The 18,171-nt window shown below is 48.1% G+C and overlaps 1 protein-coding gene across 1 annotated transcript in view; it reads right to left on the reverse strand.

The window, feature by feature from the left end:
* si:ch211-122f10.4 (cathepsin A-like) overlaps nt 1-15,512 on the reverse strand; it is a 35,398-nt gene extending 19,886 nt beyond the window's left edge. The window contains exons 1-5 of the mRNA XM_067997622.1: nt 15,262-15,512; nt 6,672-6,783; nt 6,107-6,244; nt 1,462-1,620; nt 415-506 (exon numbers count right to left, since the gene is read on the reverse strand). Of these exons, the coding sequence (XP_067853723.1) occupies nt 415-506; nt 1,462-1,620; nt 6,107-6,244; nt 6,672-6,783; nt 15,262-15,416 (656 nt within the window). The 5' untranslated portion in view covers nt 15,417-15,512. The remainder of the gene's footprint in view (nt 1-414; nt 507-1,461; nt 1,621-6,106; nt 6,245-6,671; nt 6,784-15,261) is intronic.
* Between the last annotated feature and the right edge of the window lie 2,659 nt (nt 15,513-18,171).

Raw genomic sequence — 18,171 nt, forward strand, 5'->3', positions numbered from 1 at the left:
TTTTCTGAACATTGAACCGACAACAAGAAGACAGTTTTGTTGATTTTAGTTTCTTTATCGGTGCTGATACTTCTATGGCGTTTTTGTGCCGCAGAAAACTGCCGGATATCGCAAACTAAAGGCGACACCGTGACTCAGCCCAGGCGTGTCACGGCAGCCACTGACCAATCGGAACCCACGATGGCAGTGACCAATCCAATCGAAAACCATCGGTCCCGTTGCAGCCGCTGACACCGCTCGCAATGGGCGCCCGGCTGCTTCAACGGGAAAAAGGCTCGTCCCACATTGAACAGGGCTGACGACTTTTCAGTGCAGCGTTTCAAGAGGGGGACAATGCCCCTTTAAGGCCAACCTCACGTACACCCGCCTGTTGATCTAATATATCCCGTTTAGGGGTTCGAACGGGTTACCCACGTTGGCCCAATGAGTCCATGGTAGTATGCGAAGTAGACAAGTGACTGGTCGTTGTAGTATGTGCTGCTCAATCCGTTCCCGACTCCAAACCCCTACAACACAGAACAGAACGTCACCTCAAGAAGCTGGAACCCTCTGACCCCCGACCCCAACAACCCTCTTCCACGGGATACTGAGGCCAACTGCCCCCCCACCTCAGCTGCGATGAGCTAACACAGCAGCGACCAGGGATCGGTGTGGGACCCTCCCGGTCTGCACTGCTCGACCACACACTGCATTTGCCCACTGAGCCACCAAATAATTACATCTTACGCTTTTAATGTCAGCCTTGGCTCAGTGGTAGCTCTCTCGCCTCCGAGTCAGAAGGTCGTGGGTTCAAGCCTCATTCCAGAGACTTGAGCCCATAATCTAGGCCGACACTTCAGCTCAGTACTGAGGGAGTGCTGCACTGTTGGAGGTGCCGTCTTTCGGGTGAGACGTTAAACCGAGGCCCTGTCTGCCCTCTCAGGTGGATGTAAAAGATCCCACAGTACTATTTCGAAGAACAGCAGGGGAGTTCTTCCTATATTTATCCCTCAACTAACATCTAAAACAGATTATCTAGTCGTCATTATCACATTGCTGTTTGTGGGAGCTTGCGGTGCACAAATTGGCTGCCGTGTTTCCTGTACTACAACAGCGACTACACTTCAAAAAAATACTTCATTGGCTACGAGGCACTTTGAGACATCCTGAGGTTCTGATAAAGTGCTGAATGAAAATAGAGGCTCTTCTCTCTTTCTCCACACCAACAGACCCTTCAGTAAATGCTTGAATCCCACTGTTAGACTGCAGCAATAGGGGCAGGGATACAGACTATAGCTGGGATGTTCCACCCAATCACTAACGGGCTCAAAACCGCAGGGTCACTGAAGTGTAAATACCTTGAGGTTAATGTTAGCTGCCCCGTTCATGATCGTCAGGCTCAAGGTCGGAGTGTAAATACCTTGAGGTTAATGTTAGCTGCCCCGTTCATGATCGTCAGGCTCAAGGTCGGAGTGTAAATACCTTGAGGTTAATGTTAGCTGCCCCGTTCATGATCGTCAGGCTCAAGGTCGGAGTGTAGATCCCCCCGTAACTCTCGCCGATCACGTAGAAGTCGTTCCTCCTGAAGTTGGGGAACTTGTTGAAGAAATCCTGCAAGGCCAGGTAGTTGTTCTCTGCAACCTGAGAGGGGAGGGGGAGGGGAACACAGGCTCGGGGGTTAGTGCTGCTCTTCCCGTGGGGTGAAAGGTCAAAGATCGATAGAGGATCGACATGCTGGGCTAAGGATGGTCAGCTGCCCCAATAACTTTGGGACAGAGTTCTGTCATATTCCAAGTCTTTAGGGTGTCAGCCGTGGCTCAGTGGGTGGTACTCTCACTCTGGAGTCAGAAGGTTCAAGTCCCACTCCAGAGACTCGAGCACATAATCCAGGCCGACACTCCAGTGCAGTACTGAGGGAGTGCTACACTGTCAGGACAGACGGGTCCTCAGTTTAATGTCTCATCTCTTAGTTGGGTGTAAAAGATCCCATGACACTATTTGAAGAAGAACAGGGGAGTTCTCCCTGGTGTCCTGGGCAATATTTAACCTTCAACCAACATCACTAAAACAGATTATCTGGTCATTATCACATTGCTATTTGTGGGATCTTGCTATGCACAAATTGGCTGCTGTGTTTCCTACATTATAACAGTCACTGTACTTCAAATTGACTGTAAAGCACTTTGGGACGTTGAGGTCATGAAAGATGCTATATAAATGAAAGGACTTTCTTTTTGAAAGCAGGAATAAAAGCCTCAGTTGAAAGTCTCCTCTTTAATGTGGACAACAAGGTAATGGGACTAGGGAAGGGAAATAAACAGTGCACTAACTAGATATATCTCAGCTACAGAACACGTGAAATTCTGTGGATCTGATATATTTGATATGTTCAGATTTCAGCAAGGCTTATGACACTACTGCCAAACAAGTGAGCAGCCTACAAAGAAGGAAGGCATGGAATAGGTGGGGGGGGAACTTCTGAGTTGGATTGAAAATTGATTAAACTAGAGAAAGCAGAGAGTGGTTGTGAAGGTAGCAGCATCAGTGTGGCAAAGATCACTATCGAGTGTCGCAGGGATCACTGCTGAGGACAGAAATGAAGGTGTTTTAGTTTGCAGGTAACACCAAACAATAGGGAAGAGGCAAACAATACATACAAGAAAGTGGATAGTTTGGTAAGGTGGGCTAATTAAATAATAATTTGCATTTTTACAGCACCTCTAAGGTAGTAAAATGTCCAGAGGTGCTTCACAGGAGCGTTAAAATTTGACACCGAGCCACATAAGGATAAATTAGGACAGGTGACCAAAAACTTGGTCAAAGAGGAAGGTTTTAAGGAGCATCTTAAAGGAGGAGAGAGAGGTGGCGAGGCAGAGAGGTTTAGGGAGGGGATTCCAGAGCTTAGGGCCTAGGCAGTTGAAGGCACGGCCGCCAATGGTGGAGCGATTAAAATCAGGATGCGCAAGAGGCAAGAATTGGAGGAGCGCAGAGATCTCGGAGGGTTGGAGGAGGTTACAGAGATAGGGAGGGGCGAGGCCATGGAGGGATTTGAAAACAAGGATGAGAATTTTAAAATAGAGAACTTCCCGGACTGGGAGCCAATGTAGGTTAGTAAACACAGGGGTGATGGATGAACGGGACTTGGTGCGAGTTAGGATACGGGCAGCAAAGTTCTTGGATGAGCTCAAGTTTATGAAGGGTGGAAGATGGCAGGAGAGCGTCGGAATAGTCCAGTCTGGAGGTAACAAAGGCGTGGATGAGAGTTTCAGCAGCAGATGAGCTGAGGCAGGGGCGGAGACAGACGATGTTACAGAGGTGGAAGTAGGTGGTCTTGGTGATGGAGTGGATATGGGGTCAGAAGCTCATCTCAGGGTCAAATAGGACGCCAAGGTTGCAAACGGTCTGGTTCAGCCTCAGACAGTGGCCAGGGAGAGAGATGGAGTCAGTGGCTAGGGAATTGAGTTTGTGGTGGGGACCAAAAACAATGGCTTCGGTCTTCCCAATATCTAGATGGAGGAAATTTGAGTGGCAAATACCATTTAACTAGTAAAAATTTTTAAAATCTAAAACCCATCCCCAACCCGCCCATTTCCGGTTTTAACGGAGATGGGACGAGGGGCAGGCAACCAAATAGTCTCAGGAGGCGGGTCGGTCACTAAAAGCTTTCAAAGAGGCTGCAGGCCTCCATTTTAACAGTTTTTTTTTATTTTTGATTCCCGGGCCTTCTCCTTCACGCCACATAAGAGGAGGCGAGAAGGCCCGAAATAGCAGGTAGGTGCCTTTAGAGCACGGCTTGTGGGCCCGGAAGAGCAGGAGTGCTTCCCCCAGGCTCAACAAGCCTACCTGCAGCAACCCCCCACACATGATCTCCGACACCACCCATCCCCCCACGACGATCTCAGAGCCCCCGATGACCCCTGACCCCCCCCCCCCCCCCCCAATCTAAGACTTACCTGCTCGAATCTGCTTCCTGGCTCTTCTCCCATATGACTGAGGCCCAGCCTGTCAATCAGGCCTGAGGGGCGGGATATGAACAAAAAAACGACGTCCTTACGCCAAAACCGTAAGGACATCGGAGAAACCTGTACTTCTGGAATTCCACCCCCCCCCACCCCCCAACCACGCCATTGCTGTTTGTGGGATCTTGCTGTGCACAAATTGGCTGCCGCATTTCCCACATTACAAGTGACTACACTTCAAAATTACTTCATTGGCTGTAAAGCACTTTGGGAGTCCTGAGGTCATGAAAGGCACTATATAATTGCAAGTTCTTTCTATAAGTACTTCAAGAGGGTGGTGAATGTATGAAATGGACTGCCCAGGGGACGCAGGCAGTGCAGGAAAACTTAAGGGAGAATTGGATGGATATTTGAGGGAGTGGGTGATATTTTGGAACCTCCCAGATAGGCAAAGGAGTATTTTCTGGTACTTTCCTGTGTCCTACATTCCTAGACTTCCAATGATTGATGAACTGTATTTATTGAAGCAGGAGATAACAAATAGGAGTAGGAGTAGGCCATACGGCCCCTCGAGCCTGCTCCACCATTCAATAAGATCATAGCTGATCTCTGACCTCAATTCCACTTTTTGCCCAATCCCCATACAGTCCAAAAATCTATCAATCTCAGCCTTGAATATACTCAATGACTCAGCATCCACAGCCCTCTGGGGTAGAGAATTCCAAAGATTCACAACCCTCAGTGAAGAAATTCCTCCTCATCTCAGTCTTAAATGGCCGACCCCTTATCCTGCAACTATGCCCCCTAGCTCTAGACTCTCCAACCAGGGGAAACAATCTCAGCATCTACCTTGTCACGACCTCTCAGAATCTTGTTTCAATGAGATCACCTCCCATTCTACTCAACCCCTCCTCATAAGATAACCCTCTCATCCCAGGAATTAATCTAGTGAATCTTTGTTGCACCACCTCTAAGGCAAGTATCTCCTTCCTTAGAAAGGAGACCAATGCTGTACACAGTACTCCAGGTGTGGTCTCACTGAAGCCCTGTACAATTGTAGTAAGACTTCCTTACTCTTGTACTCCAACCCCTTTGCAATAAAGGCTAACATGCCATTTGCTTTCCTAATTGCCTGCTGTACCCTAACTTTGCATCCTAACTTTGTGTTTCTTGTATGAGGACACCTAAATCCCTCTGAACACCAACATTTAATAGTTTCTCATCACTTAAAAAAATATAACAGAAGAAGTTTGGTTCGGTCAGTAGATTGTAGTTATGGTACTGGAGGCCAGATTTCTGGGTGTGTTATTTGCCTAACGATTAAATCCTTTAAATGCTTTTTCTATTGTGGTGTCTCGGTTTCATAAGCTGCCTCACACCGTTGCTGGGAAGCCGAAACCTATGGTTTACCTCGGCCAAATCCTGCTCCCTTTTCCCAGCGGGAAAGTTGGGCCAAGAGCTGGTCTTTTGGATTGTAAACCGAGCAAGCGCAGGGTGAAGTGCCCTAGAGGGGGAAGAGAAGCTCCTCCCCTTTACAGACAGGAAACACATCCAATTTAAAAACAAGAACAGTCCGGCCCAGGTCATTGGTGCTCAGAAAGATCACATGCTCACAGACATAGCAACAGTCGCCATGTCACGAGACCACTCATCGTATGAAGTGCAGTGAGATGTTTCAATGTGCTCGGGAACTGGAAAAATACAATTCAAGCTGCGCGATGGGGGCAAGTGCCCAAAACTGGGGTGAGGAATGGCAGCAGCAGGAAAGAGGGCAGAAACCAGGGCGGGGGGAGAAGAGAAGAGCATTAGGCCAAGGTGTCTCAATGAAGAAAAATAACAGGTGCAAGAGGCTGGGGTGTGTAAAGGTGCAGGTAGCACAACGTCAGTCTAAATCGACAGTCCAGAGGGGATGGTCAATGGCAGCTACTCGGTGACACATCGATTGTTGAACGCCAGAAATAAATGACCCCGGACTTCAGGAACTGGATCTTTTGCAATTTACAAGCACATTTCTACCCCCTTCTCTCCGGTAGGTGGTGAATTGTGCCTACACAGGACCCCCCGGCCCCCACCCCGGTTCTTGCCACCTGGGATGTCCTATGTTCGGGGCGCGTACGCCGGGCTCAGGGCGGGTACGCCGGGCTCAGGGCGGGTACGCCGGGTAATACCTCGTTATCGTTAGTCGCGTAGATTTTATCATCAGCATAGGAGAAGCCGACCCCAGCCGGGGACTCCAGATACAACACGTTGGCCACCTTGTTCCAGCTGTACTGGTTGATGTAGAGTGTGCTGCCGTCATCCTTCACCTGGAAGCAAACGCATTGTAGTCAACAGGATGTGACCTTGCAACATGAACCCACCCCCTCACCCTCCAGACCCCACCCAAGGCCCAGGTTTCCCAATCTTGTTCCAGCACCCAAGCTGGTAAGTGAGATTGGGTCTGGACAGAACCAGGCTTGACTGTGATGGATCCTCCTCACTAATGGCCATTCTTCACCTACAAGCCTGGGCATTAAATGGTGGCAAGCTATTCAATTACATGGGGCATCACCTATCCTCACCCAATGTCCATACGTGCACTTTCCAGCAGGAGTCAGTGGAGAGTGACCGTGACAGAACCCCTGGCTGTTCCCTTCCCGTCAGCCCGGGGGGTTAAAACTAACAGTAGGGCCTATACTGAGATCAGCCAACAGTGAACCTCACTCCTCGCTCTCCAGTAACGGGAGTTCTTACGTGCAAAGGTCCATTTTCAGAAAGGAATCCATCCAAGGAGCTGCACCCTGGTCCGCCATTCAGCCATAGGAGCAGAGGGTCGGTGGCCGGGTCCTTCTGTGACGTCACAAACCTGCAGACACAAAACACGTTGGAATTAATACTGAGGACCCTGCAAGACCACGGAGAGGAGAGGAACTTCTTTTATAGGCCGTTGGGTTGGACTTAACCCCTTTGAAGGAGAGTCACCCATCAGGACCACTTCTCCACGTCCTCTTCTGAAACCTTTGATCCCCGTCCTCACCGAAAGTCGACACACAGACGCACTTTCCAGCAGGGATGATCTGATCAAGGTGTTTAAAATGATAAAGGGACTCAATAGGGTAGATAAGGAGAAACTATTTTCACTGGCGGGGGAATCCAGAACAAGGGGATAATGTTAAAATTAGAGCTAGGCCATTCCAAAGCAAAGTTAGGATGCACTTCGTCACATTAAGGTTGGAGATCAATTGATTTTTGTTGTGTTAGGGTATCAAGGGATATGGATCATAGGCAAGTATGATCTCATTGAATTGCGGAGCAGACCCGAGGGGCTGAATGGCCTTCTCCTGCTCTTTATGTGGCTATGGTCACTAGACAGCGATCAGGGGTGGCAACCTTGGACAATTTTCACTTCCTTCTTGCGAGTTTAACCAACAGGTACCACTGATAGGGATGGTAAGTATGGTAGACTAGTGGTAGTTATTATAGGGTTAACAGGGGGCTTTGAGTGCTGAGAGTGGAAAGCTGGGAGCATGATGTTGAGAGAGAGAGCGAGGTGACAACATGTCTGGTGGTGATAATTCAGGGCCGAGCAGATGCTGGAGTGTGAGAAATATCTGAGATACGAAGGTGCTGCCCCCACAAAGTCGGCCTGACCACTCGAGCGTGTGAAACGTCTGCAGAACAATAAAGAGTGAGCCTGGGAACTTGCCAATGTGACTGCTGGTGTACGTGCTAACAGTACACAAGCATGCCCACAGTACATAACAACTTTACGTTAACCTTATATACTGAACTGTATAAAGATAGGGCACACCGGGAATCTGTATGAACTCTAAAATAGTATTGATGAGGGGTCAGAGGGCTTAGGTCACAAACCCCCAATGAGTTCATCACTTGTGAGTATAAAAAGGTGCCTATCTCAAGTACTGTTTATGTTGGGTTTATATTCATTTGATAAATAAAGATTATTGATTGGACAACTCTGTCTCAAGCCCACACTGAAGTAAAAGGATAATGACTGTCCCAACACTCACCAGATGGCTCAAACCTTTGTCCTTCTGCATCTATCAACCTTCTTGGGTGTTCATCTGATCTTAAGTGGAACTTCTACATCTCTTCCTTTAGTAGATCTCCCTCTAGGCATCTTAGGTTTCTTTCAGATCAACTACTTATTTTCCCCCTTCAAAATCCCTCCATTTTCTATAAATCCCAAGTCCGTCCAAGACTTGAATCCTACTCTTCTAACCCCTCTCTCTCACACAGGGTACAAGAAAACACAGACATAACTCTTGGACTTTTTGCACTAAATATTGGCTCAGATTCAGTGTCACCAATCACTCCCATAAGTGGGCCTTATGTCCCCTACAATCTGGAGTGTACCCTTTTCTACCAAATATCTAGGTAATTGATAGTATGATCCAGGGATCATGACAAAGAACTTTACTCCATATACTGACTACTGAAATATGATGCATGCCATCCCATGCAGTCTTCTCTATGAAAGGTGAATCGATTAACTCAGTAAACTACCTAGGATAGGCACTGGCTTTGGACCATTGACTGTTTTATTCACATACCTTATGGAATAATCAGGAACCGTTGTCAGAGAGAACAATCTATTCCCCAACTCTCCTTAGTTGTGAAACATAATAAAACACACCTTGCATGGACTTACCTTCTCTCGTTTAGCCTTGCAAAGTCAAGCTGGTTCAGATTTTCAAAACAGACAGCTTCTTGTCCTCTATGTTAGTGTTAGAGAGAGTGAGCTAATTCTGGGAACAGCTCACTCTTAAGTTTGTAAAATGGGGAAGGGGGGCTTTGTCCACTGACCTGTTCATTGAAGTTACTACTCAGATATACACCTATCCTTTGGCATAGGAGAAAGCGGCTCCTTGGGGTCTGTGCAGCTAAGCCCCCTGCTGTGTCTATGGAATGAACAACATCCGGGACCATTTAGGCAATTGCCTAAAATATTTGAGATTGTACATTAACAATGCTCCTTTTGAATAACCAATTGGCATTTCAAATCACCTCTGTAAGAAGCTTGCATCCAGGCTGCGAGATTATTGTTGAGAAAAATACTGAATCTAGCATTACAGAAATATTAAACGTTTATAAAAATCCAGCTGAGGCATCCTAGGCAAAAATCAATCAGGCCGCAGCTTGTCATCTGATAGGGGATCACTCTGAACTCCAGCCTCCTATTGCAACCCGGCTTGTCTCTATTTTAATCAGTGCTGCCATGGTTACTGCCCCCTTAACTTTCCATTGTTGTTCCTAATAAGTTCTAAATACCCTGCCCAAGTTGTTCTTCCTCCTTCCTAGATCCTCACTGTGTTGAAATTAAGACTCATCGCACTTTATCCTACACCAGCTCATGAAAGATCCTTCCCTTCTTTCTACAATCTTCAGGTTTTTAAAAATCTAACCTTGGTGTCACCTAAATCGCTACGTCTTGACTTATCTCATCTAGGTGTCAGCTACGGCTCAGTGATCATACTCTCGTCTCCAGTCTGCAGGTTATGGAATCAAGCCCTGCTCCGGAGACTTAAGCACATGATCTGGGCCAACACTCCCCGTGCAGTACTGAGGGAGTGCTGCACTGTCGGAGGTGCCGTCTTTTGGATGAGACGTTAAACCAAAGCCCCGCCTGCCCTCTCAGGTGGTCCCATAGCCACTATTTTGAAGAAGAGCAGGGGAGTTCTCCCCAGTATCCTGGCCAATATTTATTCCTCAACGAACATCACTAAAAACAGATTATCTGATCATTATCTCATTGCTGTTAGTGGGAACTTGCTGTGTGCAAATTGGCTGCCGTGTTTCCTACATTACAACAGTGAGTACACTTCAAAAATGCTTAACTGGCTGTGAAGCACTTTGGGACATCCCGAGGTTGTGAAAGACGCTTTAGAAATGCACGTTCTTCCCTTTCTGTTTTCTCTTATTGTTGGGAACCCTGGTGACGAGCTGCATTAAGGGCCTCGTCCATTCCCTTTGATTTCCTGATGTTGCAACTGGGCACAAACTGCTGACTGGAGGAAAGGCCGTTCACACAGACAGTAGACACTTGCCAATAGTTTACATAACATCTGGTATCTTCTGACCACGGTCACAGTGACATTAAAGACAGGTCATGCTGTTCTTATGACCAACCAGCGTACTTAGGCTGCACTTTCAAAAGGTTTCCCAGCACCATTAACCCCGTAGAAATCTGGGCCTGATACAAGCATTGAATTCCAATGATCTCATCTACGTCCAGCTCACTGCCATTGCACAAAGCCTTGGTGCAAGTAGGAGGTTGTCTTGTTTCACCTAGAGACAACATTGGACTCAATATCCACTCCCTCTATCCCTGGTGCACCGTGGCTGCAGTGTGTACGGTTTATAGGATGCACTGCAGCAGCTCGCCAAAGTTACCACAACAGCACTCTCCTCCCCTGCGACCTCTACCTGCGAGGGACAAGAGCAGCAATGTCCCAGGAACACGATCACCTCAAAGTCACACACCATTCCGGCTTGGATTTTTATGGCTGCTGTCTCTTCATTGTCGCTGGGTCAAAAGCCTGGAATTCCCTAACTAACCCCATCGTGGCAGCGCTTCAAGAAAGCTGTCCACGGCCACCTTCTCAGAGCAACTAGGAACGGGCAATAAATGCCGGCCTTGCCAGCATCACCCAGAAACAGATGGTGAGGAAGGGCGAGAGAGTGAGAATGACTGACAGAGCAAGAGAGGTGAGAGTGAGAGTGAGTGTGAGAAACAGTTAGTGAGGAAGAGCAGGAGAGTGAGTAACACAGCAAGGGAGAGCGAGGATGAGTGAGGGAGCATGTACGAAGCCAAGAGGGAACAAGTAGACGAGGGGGGAAGAGCGAGTGAAAGAGAACAAATCCCTGCAGAAAAAAACTGAAATCTCACTTCAGCTTTAACTCAGTAGTACAAGTGTGGGGTTCTAATCTCTGCAGGAAATAAACCCTCAGCTGTAACAGCACAAGTCAGCAACAGCTTCCTACTTACAATAAGCCACACAGATTGGAAAGCCCCAATTCCATTCCTGCTCATTGCTGAGTTAACTGATCTCAGCACCTCCGCTAGGAGAGAAGGCAAAAACAAAATCGCTCCCAATTGCCAACGATGACCCACAGCTGTGAGGGTGCATTTGCAGCCCAGCTGTGATGCTCTCCACAGTTGAAGAGCCAACCGACTCTCCTACCTAGGCTCACACATGAATAACGGCCATTTGAACACAGGTGAGTGCTGCCTGCCTGCAGGTGAGGAGGCAGACATGTTGACTGTCTCTCTCTTAAGTCACATCAACTGACAGAAAAACAGTGAGAAATGTTCCCATTTCCAATGCTAGATTTTACAGACTTGAAATGTGCAACCTGATCAGACCCTGCGAGCAGAGCTGTTGCCAGAGACCCACATCCCCATCAGCTGTCGGCCAGCTGGTTCAGAGTAAATTGCCAGCTCCAGGGGTTGGGGAGCAGGCAGATTTTGCCAAGTCCCAACTGAACAAGGGGCAGAACATGGGGGGGGGGGGGGGGGGGGGGGAGGGGAGTACTGGGGTCATGGGGCTGGGGTGGCGAGATCATACCTGGAATGCAGGGATTTTCTCTGCTGCTTTTAAGGTTCATTAAAGAATGCAGCAAGACCTTGATAAAACTACAGCGGCATTTCAAATACTGATACCCGAGGGAGGGGCATCAGGGATTGGAAAATACCTGCACCCAACAATGGATTCACCAATGCTTAGGCAGGAGATGATCTTACGTTTGGTTCCAAGAGACCATCTTTTGAGTGAGTTTTCCACAAAGTTGTAAGATGTAAACCGGACGGTAGAAGGGAAATTTCCCAATGGGCGGGCTTTCAATGGCCTAAAGCCCACCTTAAAATAACAGCGCCTGGCGCAAATAATCCTCCCTTGTGAATCTGAGGTGTGAAGAAACATAATTCTGTCAATTTTCTCCCGATGGGGTTAGGTAGGGAATTCCAGGATTTTGGAGTCCAAAAATCTATCGATCTCAGTCTTGAATATACTCAACGACTGAGCATTCACAGGCATCTGGGGTAGAGAATTCCAAATATTCACAACACTGAGTGAAGAAATTCCTCCTCATCTCAGTCTTGAATGGCCGCCCCTTATCCTGAGACTACGTCCCCTAGTTCTAGACTCTCCAGCCAGGGGAAACAATCTCTCAGCATCTACCCTGTCAAGCTTTCTCAGAAACTTATATGTTTCAATGAGATCACCTCTCATTCTTCTAAACTCCAGAGTACAGGCCCATTCTACTCAGTCTCTCCTTATTAGTTATTACTGGTTATAAGCTATTCCCGGTCATTAGTTACGAAAGTTATCATTGAAATCTGTTTCAAGACCAGCCACAGATGAGGACATCTCAGACCTCAAGCCATGTCCCCATTCCCCAAACCATATCCCTCCCCCCACCCTCTCACCCCCACACCCCCCATGCCTGGGTTTGCATTTGGCAAAATAACAGCAGTGGTTTACAGAGGGTTTTTAAAAATTAGATTTAATGGATTGTAAAGGACGTCGCCTTAAATAACTGTCCGGTGTTTTATTCAATGTAAATTTGGCCGAGCACTCCGCGATTGAAATGCTGGGACTGACGGAGCCATTGGCTTCTGCCCAAGATCACCTCCATCAGTTGAAGCTGGAGAGCAGCCAGTGTTTGAAACTGATCCCACTGGGCTGCAACCGGAATGCAGTGATCATGCAGGAAACTCCCTGCTCTGTCTCACTGCTTTACATGGGGCGTACCTGGGAATCCACCAGCTCGCTACTCAAGTTCTCCAATTACATGGCAGAATCTCACCTCCTCTTCCTCTTCTTCTTCCCCCCACCCCACACAGATCAGAGTCCCAAGGCCAAGCACCATTTTCTAGTTCCCCTCTCCAACGTGGAATGTGGAAGACCATTGACTGACCCGTCACGGAAGGGAGGAGCGGTGTGTTAATTGGGCCTGCAGTATTCCTCGAGCTGGGTGCATTATATGGACACAATCCATCCAGTCCTGGACAGTCAACACCAAAGCTCTTCTGATTGAAGCAAAGACCATGCCAATATTTAAATTGAGGTTAGATAGCTGGATGAAGGGATAAGGGAACAAAGGCAGGCACATGGGATTAGGCTACTGCTCGTGTGAAGGATAAACACCAACACGGACTTGACGGGGTAAACGACCCATTTCCATGTTGTGATTTGTACGTCTCTGTTTCTTAAAATAAAAACTTTATTTCTCACTTCCCCTTTCGTGACGCAGATTTTTGTGCATTTGTTCTTTGCCAAGTATCTTCCAGTTAACTCCTTCCTGGGGCTCTGGCCACCAGTGCCTGCTCCACACAACACACACGGTGTGTGTACTTTCCAGCAGGTGGATGCTGGAGAACAATTGGAGCTTTCGAGACTGAGATTGATCAATTTTCTTTGGGTAGGGGTATCAATGGACATGGAGCAAAGTTGGGTAAATGGGGTTGAGGTGCAGATCAGCCGTGAGCTCAATGAATGGTGGAACAGGCCCAAGGGGCTGAATGGCCGCCTCCTATGTTCCTACAGTGATCAGGAGCAGGGACTCTGGCTAATTTCCCTTAGCCAAGAGGCACATGAGCCAATTGTTGCATGTCTTCCAGTGCCCCTCCCAAGATTACCCCCTGCCACTCTCAGTCCAGGATCGCAGTTGAAGAATGGTCACCGGATGTAGAATTCAGAGAATGTCATTTAGAAATCCTTGTTTTAGGTACATTAAATCACAAGAGTCTCTCCATCAGAGACACCTGCTTATCAGAAGCAGGAATGTACAAAAATAACAAGCAGGGAAAGACCATCTGGTCCATCAAGCCTGCCCCTCGAGTGATGTCTGAAGTATCGTGATTAGACCCTCTCCCCACCAGCAGCTGTGTAATCACCTGCCAAAGGCAGAAAAACAGATAAAAACTGAATTCAGTGGGGGGGGGGGGGGGGGGGAAAAAAAAAAAGAGAATTTGGACGATTCCTCGCCGACCCCCTTAGGCGATCAAAACTAGTCCAGGAGACCACATTGGACACACTTACATTACCGGCTCTTTCACCCCCTTTTATGAGACGCAATCTCCGCCCCTGCCAGCAAGTGGCCCAACTCGCCTTTGAAGGGCTCGGCCACTCAGGGAGGACGGGGAGGACCGGTTACACGTCACCCCGTGTCGGGGAGGGCCGGTTACACGTCACCCCGTGTCGGGGAGGGCCGGTTACACGTCACCCCGTGTCGGGGAGGGCCGGTTACACGTCACCCCGTGTCGGGGAGGGCCGGTTACACGTCACCCCGTGTCGGGGAGGGCCGGTTACACGTCACCCCGTGTCGGGGAGGGCCGGTTACACGTCACCCCGTGTCGGGGAGGGCCGGTTGCACGTCACCCCGTGTCGGGGAGGGCCGGTTGCACGTCACCCCGTGTCGGGGAGGGCCGGTTGCACGTCACCCCGTGTCGGGGAGGACCGGGCGGGCTGGTTGCACGTCACCCCGTGTCGGGGAGGACCGGGCGGGCTGGTTGCACGTCACCCCGTGTCGGGGAGGACCGGGCGGGCTGGTTGCACGTCACCCCGTGTCGGGGAGGACCGGGCGGGCTGGTTACACGTCACCCCGTGTCGGGGAGGACCGGGCGGGCTGGTTACACGTCACCCTGTGTAGAGATTCAGGAGCCCAGGGTCTTCTGGGGAAGAGAAGGGAGACTGCAATCCCAGAATAACGGTAGGCCAGGGCAGGAGCAGTGTCCTGGGACAATCTGTATGCCCCAGCTCACCTCTAACCGATGATTAGAGACCCCATCCTGATGATATTTCGATAGGGTACAATTGGCAGCAGAGAAAGTTCAGGAAGAAATTTAAGCAAAAAATCCATCTTGTGCATCTGGTAATGGGTTCTCAAATAATAACCTCCCTCCCCTGAGTGATTCATGGATGTTTTAAAACTCTGTTAAAGAGGCTTGTGCTCTCTTAAAGGGGCATCATCTTAAACAGGACAAAATAAATGTTTGGCAAACCTTTTCATTCTCATTTGATTGCAAACTCTGAAAGCAGTTACACAACACGATTGCCATTGAAAATCTTCCAAATCAAAAATAAACAAGATTTGCCAAGTGTTTGCTCATGAAGTGTTGGTTGCCCTTTAAACTGCTATTTGCAACCTGTCCTAAAATAAAATATTTCCTTTAACCACAGTATAATTACTGAATAAAAAAATCCCTGACAGAGTCTGTCACATTGCAGCATCTCCTCTGAACTTCTCCCACCCCCCCCCAACATCACATCAAATCACAGCGCTGGCTGTCCAGCCTCTCCTGGGGAGCCCCGTCACTGACCAGTAGTGGAGATGATTGCCAGGAGCCGCCTGCAGGTACCCGGACCACTGCCTGAAGTTGAGTCTGGTACTCAGACCCGGCAAGGACAGCACTTCATCCGGAGAGAAATATCCGAGAGCGCCGCTCACACAAAGCAACAGCCAAAGCGACTCCATCGCTACCAATGAGCCGGACAGTCACACTGAGAGGGAGAGAGGGAGAGAGGTGGTTTTAACCCTGAGGATGGTGAAGAATGGGGCGGTCCGGGCTGGCGGCTCGTCATATGACCGGGCTCCAAATAGGAAATCACATGATCGGCTGCAAATATTACATTGAGGGAAATATGGGCACATGTCGGCTCCTGTAATCCCGCCAGGGAGACTCCACAGCACTGGAGGGAGACACAGACCCCGAGCTGATGATTGTAACTCAGGTCCTGCCCCAAATATACAGTGTATGAGATTCACACTGTAACTGTGGGCAGGACAGAAATCAAAACAGGAAATGTGCATTGTCCATCTCCGAAATACATTGAATGTTTAAGAGCACAGTTTATTAATGAAGATAGTTGGTGATATGGAAGATTCCAGTGATTATCTTTATTAAAACAGGAGTGGATACATCTGAATTCGTTTATGAGGGACGGAAGAGGAGGAAGTGAAACGATTGCGATTGTACACTGGGATATTACACTGGGCGATGTTGTTGTCGGAATAAAAAGCTCCGATTAAACTCTTCTCTCTGCTATTTCCAAGAAGGCGTTCACTTGCTTCTTTTAAAATACGTTAAGACCTCCGTTAAACAGCCCACAGAGGAATTTGCCACCATTGCGATTAACGTTCCCACCAGAATGTGGCGCCGTGTCATTCTCCGGAATGGATGTATTTTCTCAAAAACTATTAAAAATGAGAGTTTCGATTTTCTGCTGTATCTGAGATTAAAAGTTACTGTAAGTGTGTGTAGGCACGGGATTAAAATAATGAAACAAAATAACAGACCAGAAGGCAACAAATAACAGTGTAATGAAGTACTGTAAACACAGGTGACAATCTGGCACCAAATCTGTGCTGGAAATGTTGCAATAGTCTCGGTAAAGTAACGAAATAACCTGTGCCCTTAAACTGTCCTTTAAATATATGGACACACTGTAGATAATAACTATTGTTCCTTTCAACTATTTTGCTGTATTTTCCAGGAGATCCTTTGAAAACTGCATTTCCCCAACAACCTCCCAATTACAGAAAGACTTGTATTTATGGAACACTTTATCACATTCTCAGGATGTCCCAAAACGTTTCATCCTCATTAATTACTTTATTTAAGTGTAGCTACTGTTAAGCAGCAAAACGCAGCAGATAAATTTACACACAAGGTCTCACAAACAGCATGAGATGAATCATCAGTTGTACGGTAGCATAGTGGTTATATAAATGGATTAGTAATCCAGGAGGTCTAAACTAATAATCTGGCGTCATGAGTTCAAATCCCACCATGGCAGCTGGGGAATTTAAATTCAATTAATTAAATAAAATCTGGAATTAAAATACTAGTATCAGTAATGGTGGCTATGAAACGACTGGATTGTTGTAAAAACCCATCTGGTTCACTAATGCTCTTTAGGAAAGGAAACCTACTATCCTTACCTGGTCTGGCCTATATATGCCTCCAGACCCACAGCAAAGTGGTTGATTCTTAATTGCCCTCTGAAGTGGCCAGCAAGCCACTCAGTTGTAAAATCTCACTAAAAGAAGTCATAATAAGAATAAAACCAGACGGACCACTAGGCACCAGACACGACTAAAGGCAAGCCCAGCCCAGTCACTAACATCTGGGGACTTGTACCAAAATTGGGAGAGCTGTCAAGCAACAACGTGACATAGTCCATACTCACAGAATCATACCTTTCAGCCAACGTCCCAGACTCCTTGCAGTACAATAATATACAGTCAGGAGGTAAGTGGCCCTTGGTGTCCTCAACATTGACTCTGGATCTCATGGCATCAGCCCAAACATGGGCAAGGAAACCTCCTGCTGATTACTGCCTACCACCCTCCCTCAACTATGAATCAGTCCTCCTCCAATGTCGAATACCTACTTGGAGGTAGCAAGGGCACAGAATGTACTCTGGGTGGTGGCACTTCAATGTCCATCACCAAACGTGGCTCAGTAGCACCACTAGTGACACAAGCTGGCCGAGCCCTGAAGGATACAGCTGCCAGACTGGACCTGCGGTAGGTGGTGAGTGAACCAACACGAGGGGGAAAAACTTACTTGACCTCATCCTCACCGATCTAGCTGTCCATGACAGTATTAGGTAGGAGTGACCACTAGCACAGTCCTCGTGGAGATGAAGTCCCGTCCTTGCACTGAGGACACCATCCAACGTGTTGTGTGGCACGACCACCGTGCTAAATGGGATAGATTCAGAACAGATCTAGCAGCTCAAAACTGGGCATCCATGAGGTGCCATGGGGCAGCAGACTTGTATTCCAGCATGATCTGTAACGTCATGACCCGGCATATTCCTCAGCTCTACCATTCCCAACCAAGCCAGGGGATCAACCCTGGTTCAAAGAGGAGTGCAGACGAGCAGCACCAGGCGTACCGAAAAACGAGGTGCTAACCTGGTGAAGCTACGACTCAGGACTTACTTGCATGCTAAACAGCGGAAGTAACATGCGAGAGACAGAGCTAAGCGATTCCACAACCAACGGATCAGGTCAAAGCTCTGCAGTTGTGAATGGTGATGGACAATTAAACAACTAACGGGAGGAGGAAGAGGACTCTGTAAACATCCCCATCCATCAATGATGGCGGAGTCCAGCACGTGAGTGGAAGAGACAAGGCTGAAGCGTTTGCAGCCAGAAGTGCCGAGTGGATGATCAATCTCGACCTCCTCCCGATATCCCTACCACAGAAGCCAGTCTTCAG

Source organism: Heptranchias perlo, chromosome 16 (assembly GCF_035084215.1).
Source record: "Heptranchias perlo isolate sHepPer1 chromosome 16, sHepPer1.hap1, whole genome shotgun sequence".
Taxonomy (NCBI): domain Eukaryota; kingdom Metazoa; phylum Chordata; class Chondrichthyes; order Hexanchiformes; family Hexanchidae; genus Heptranchias; species Heptranchias perlo.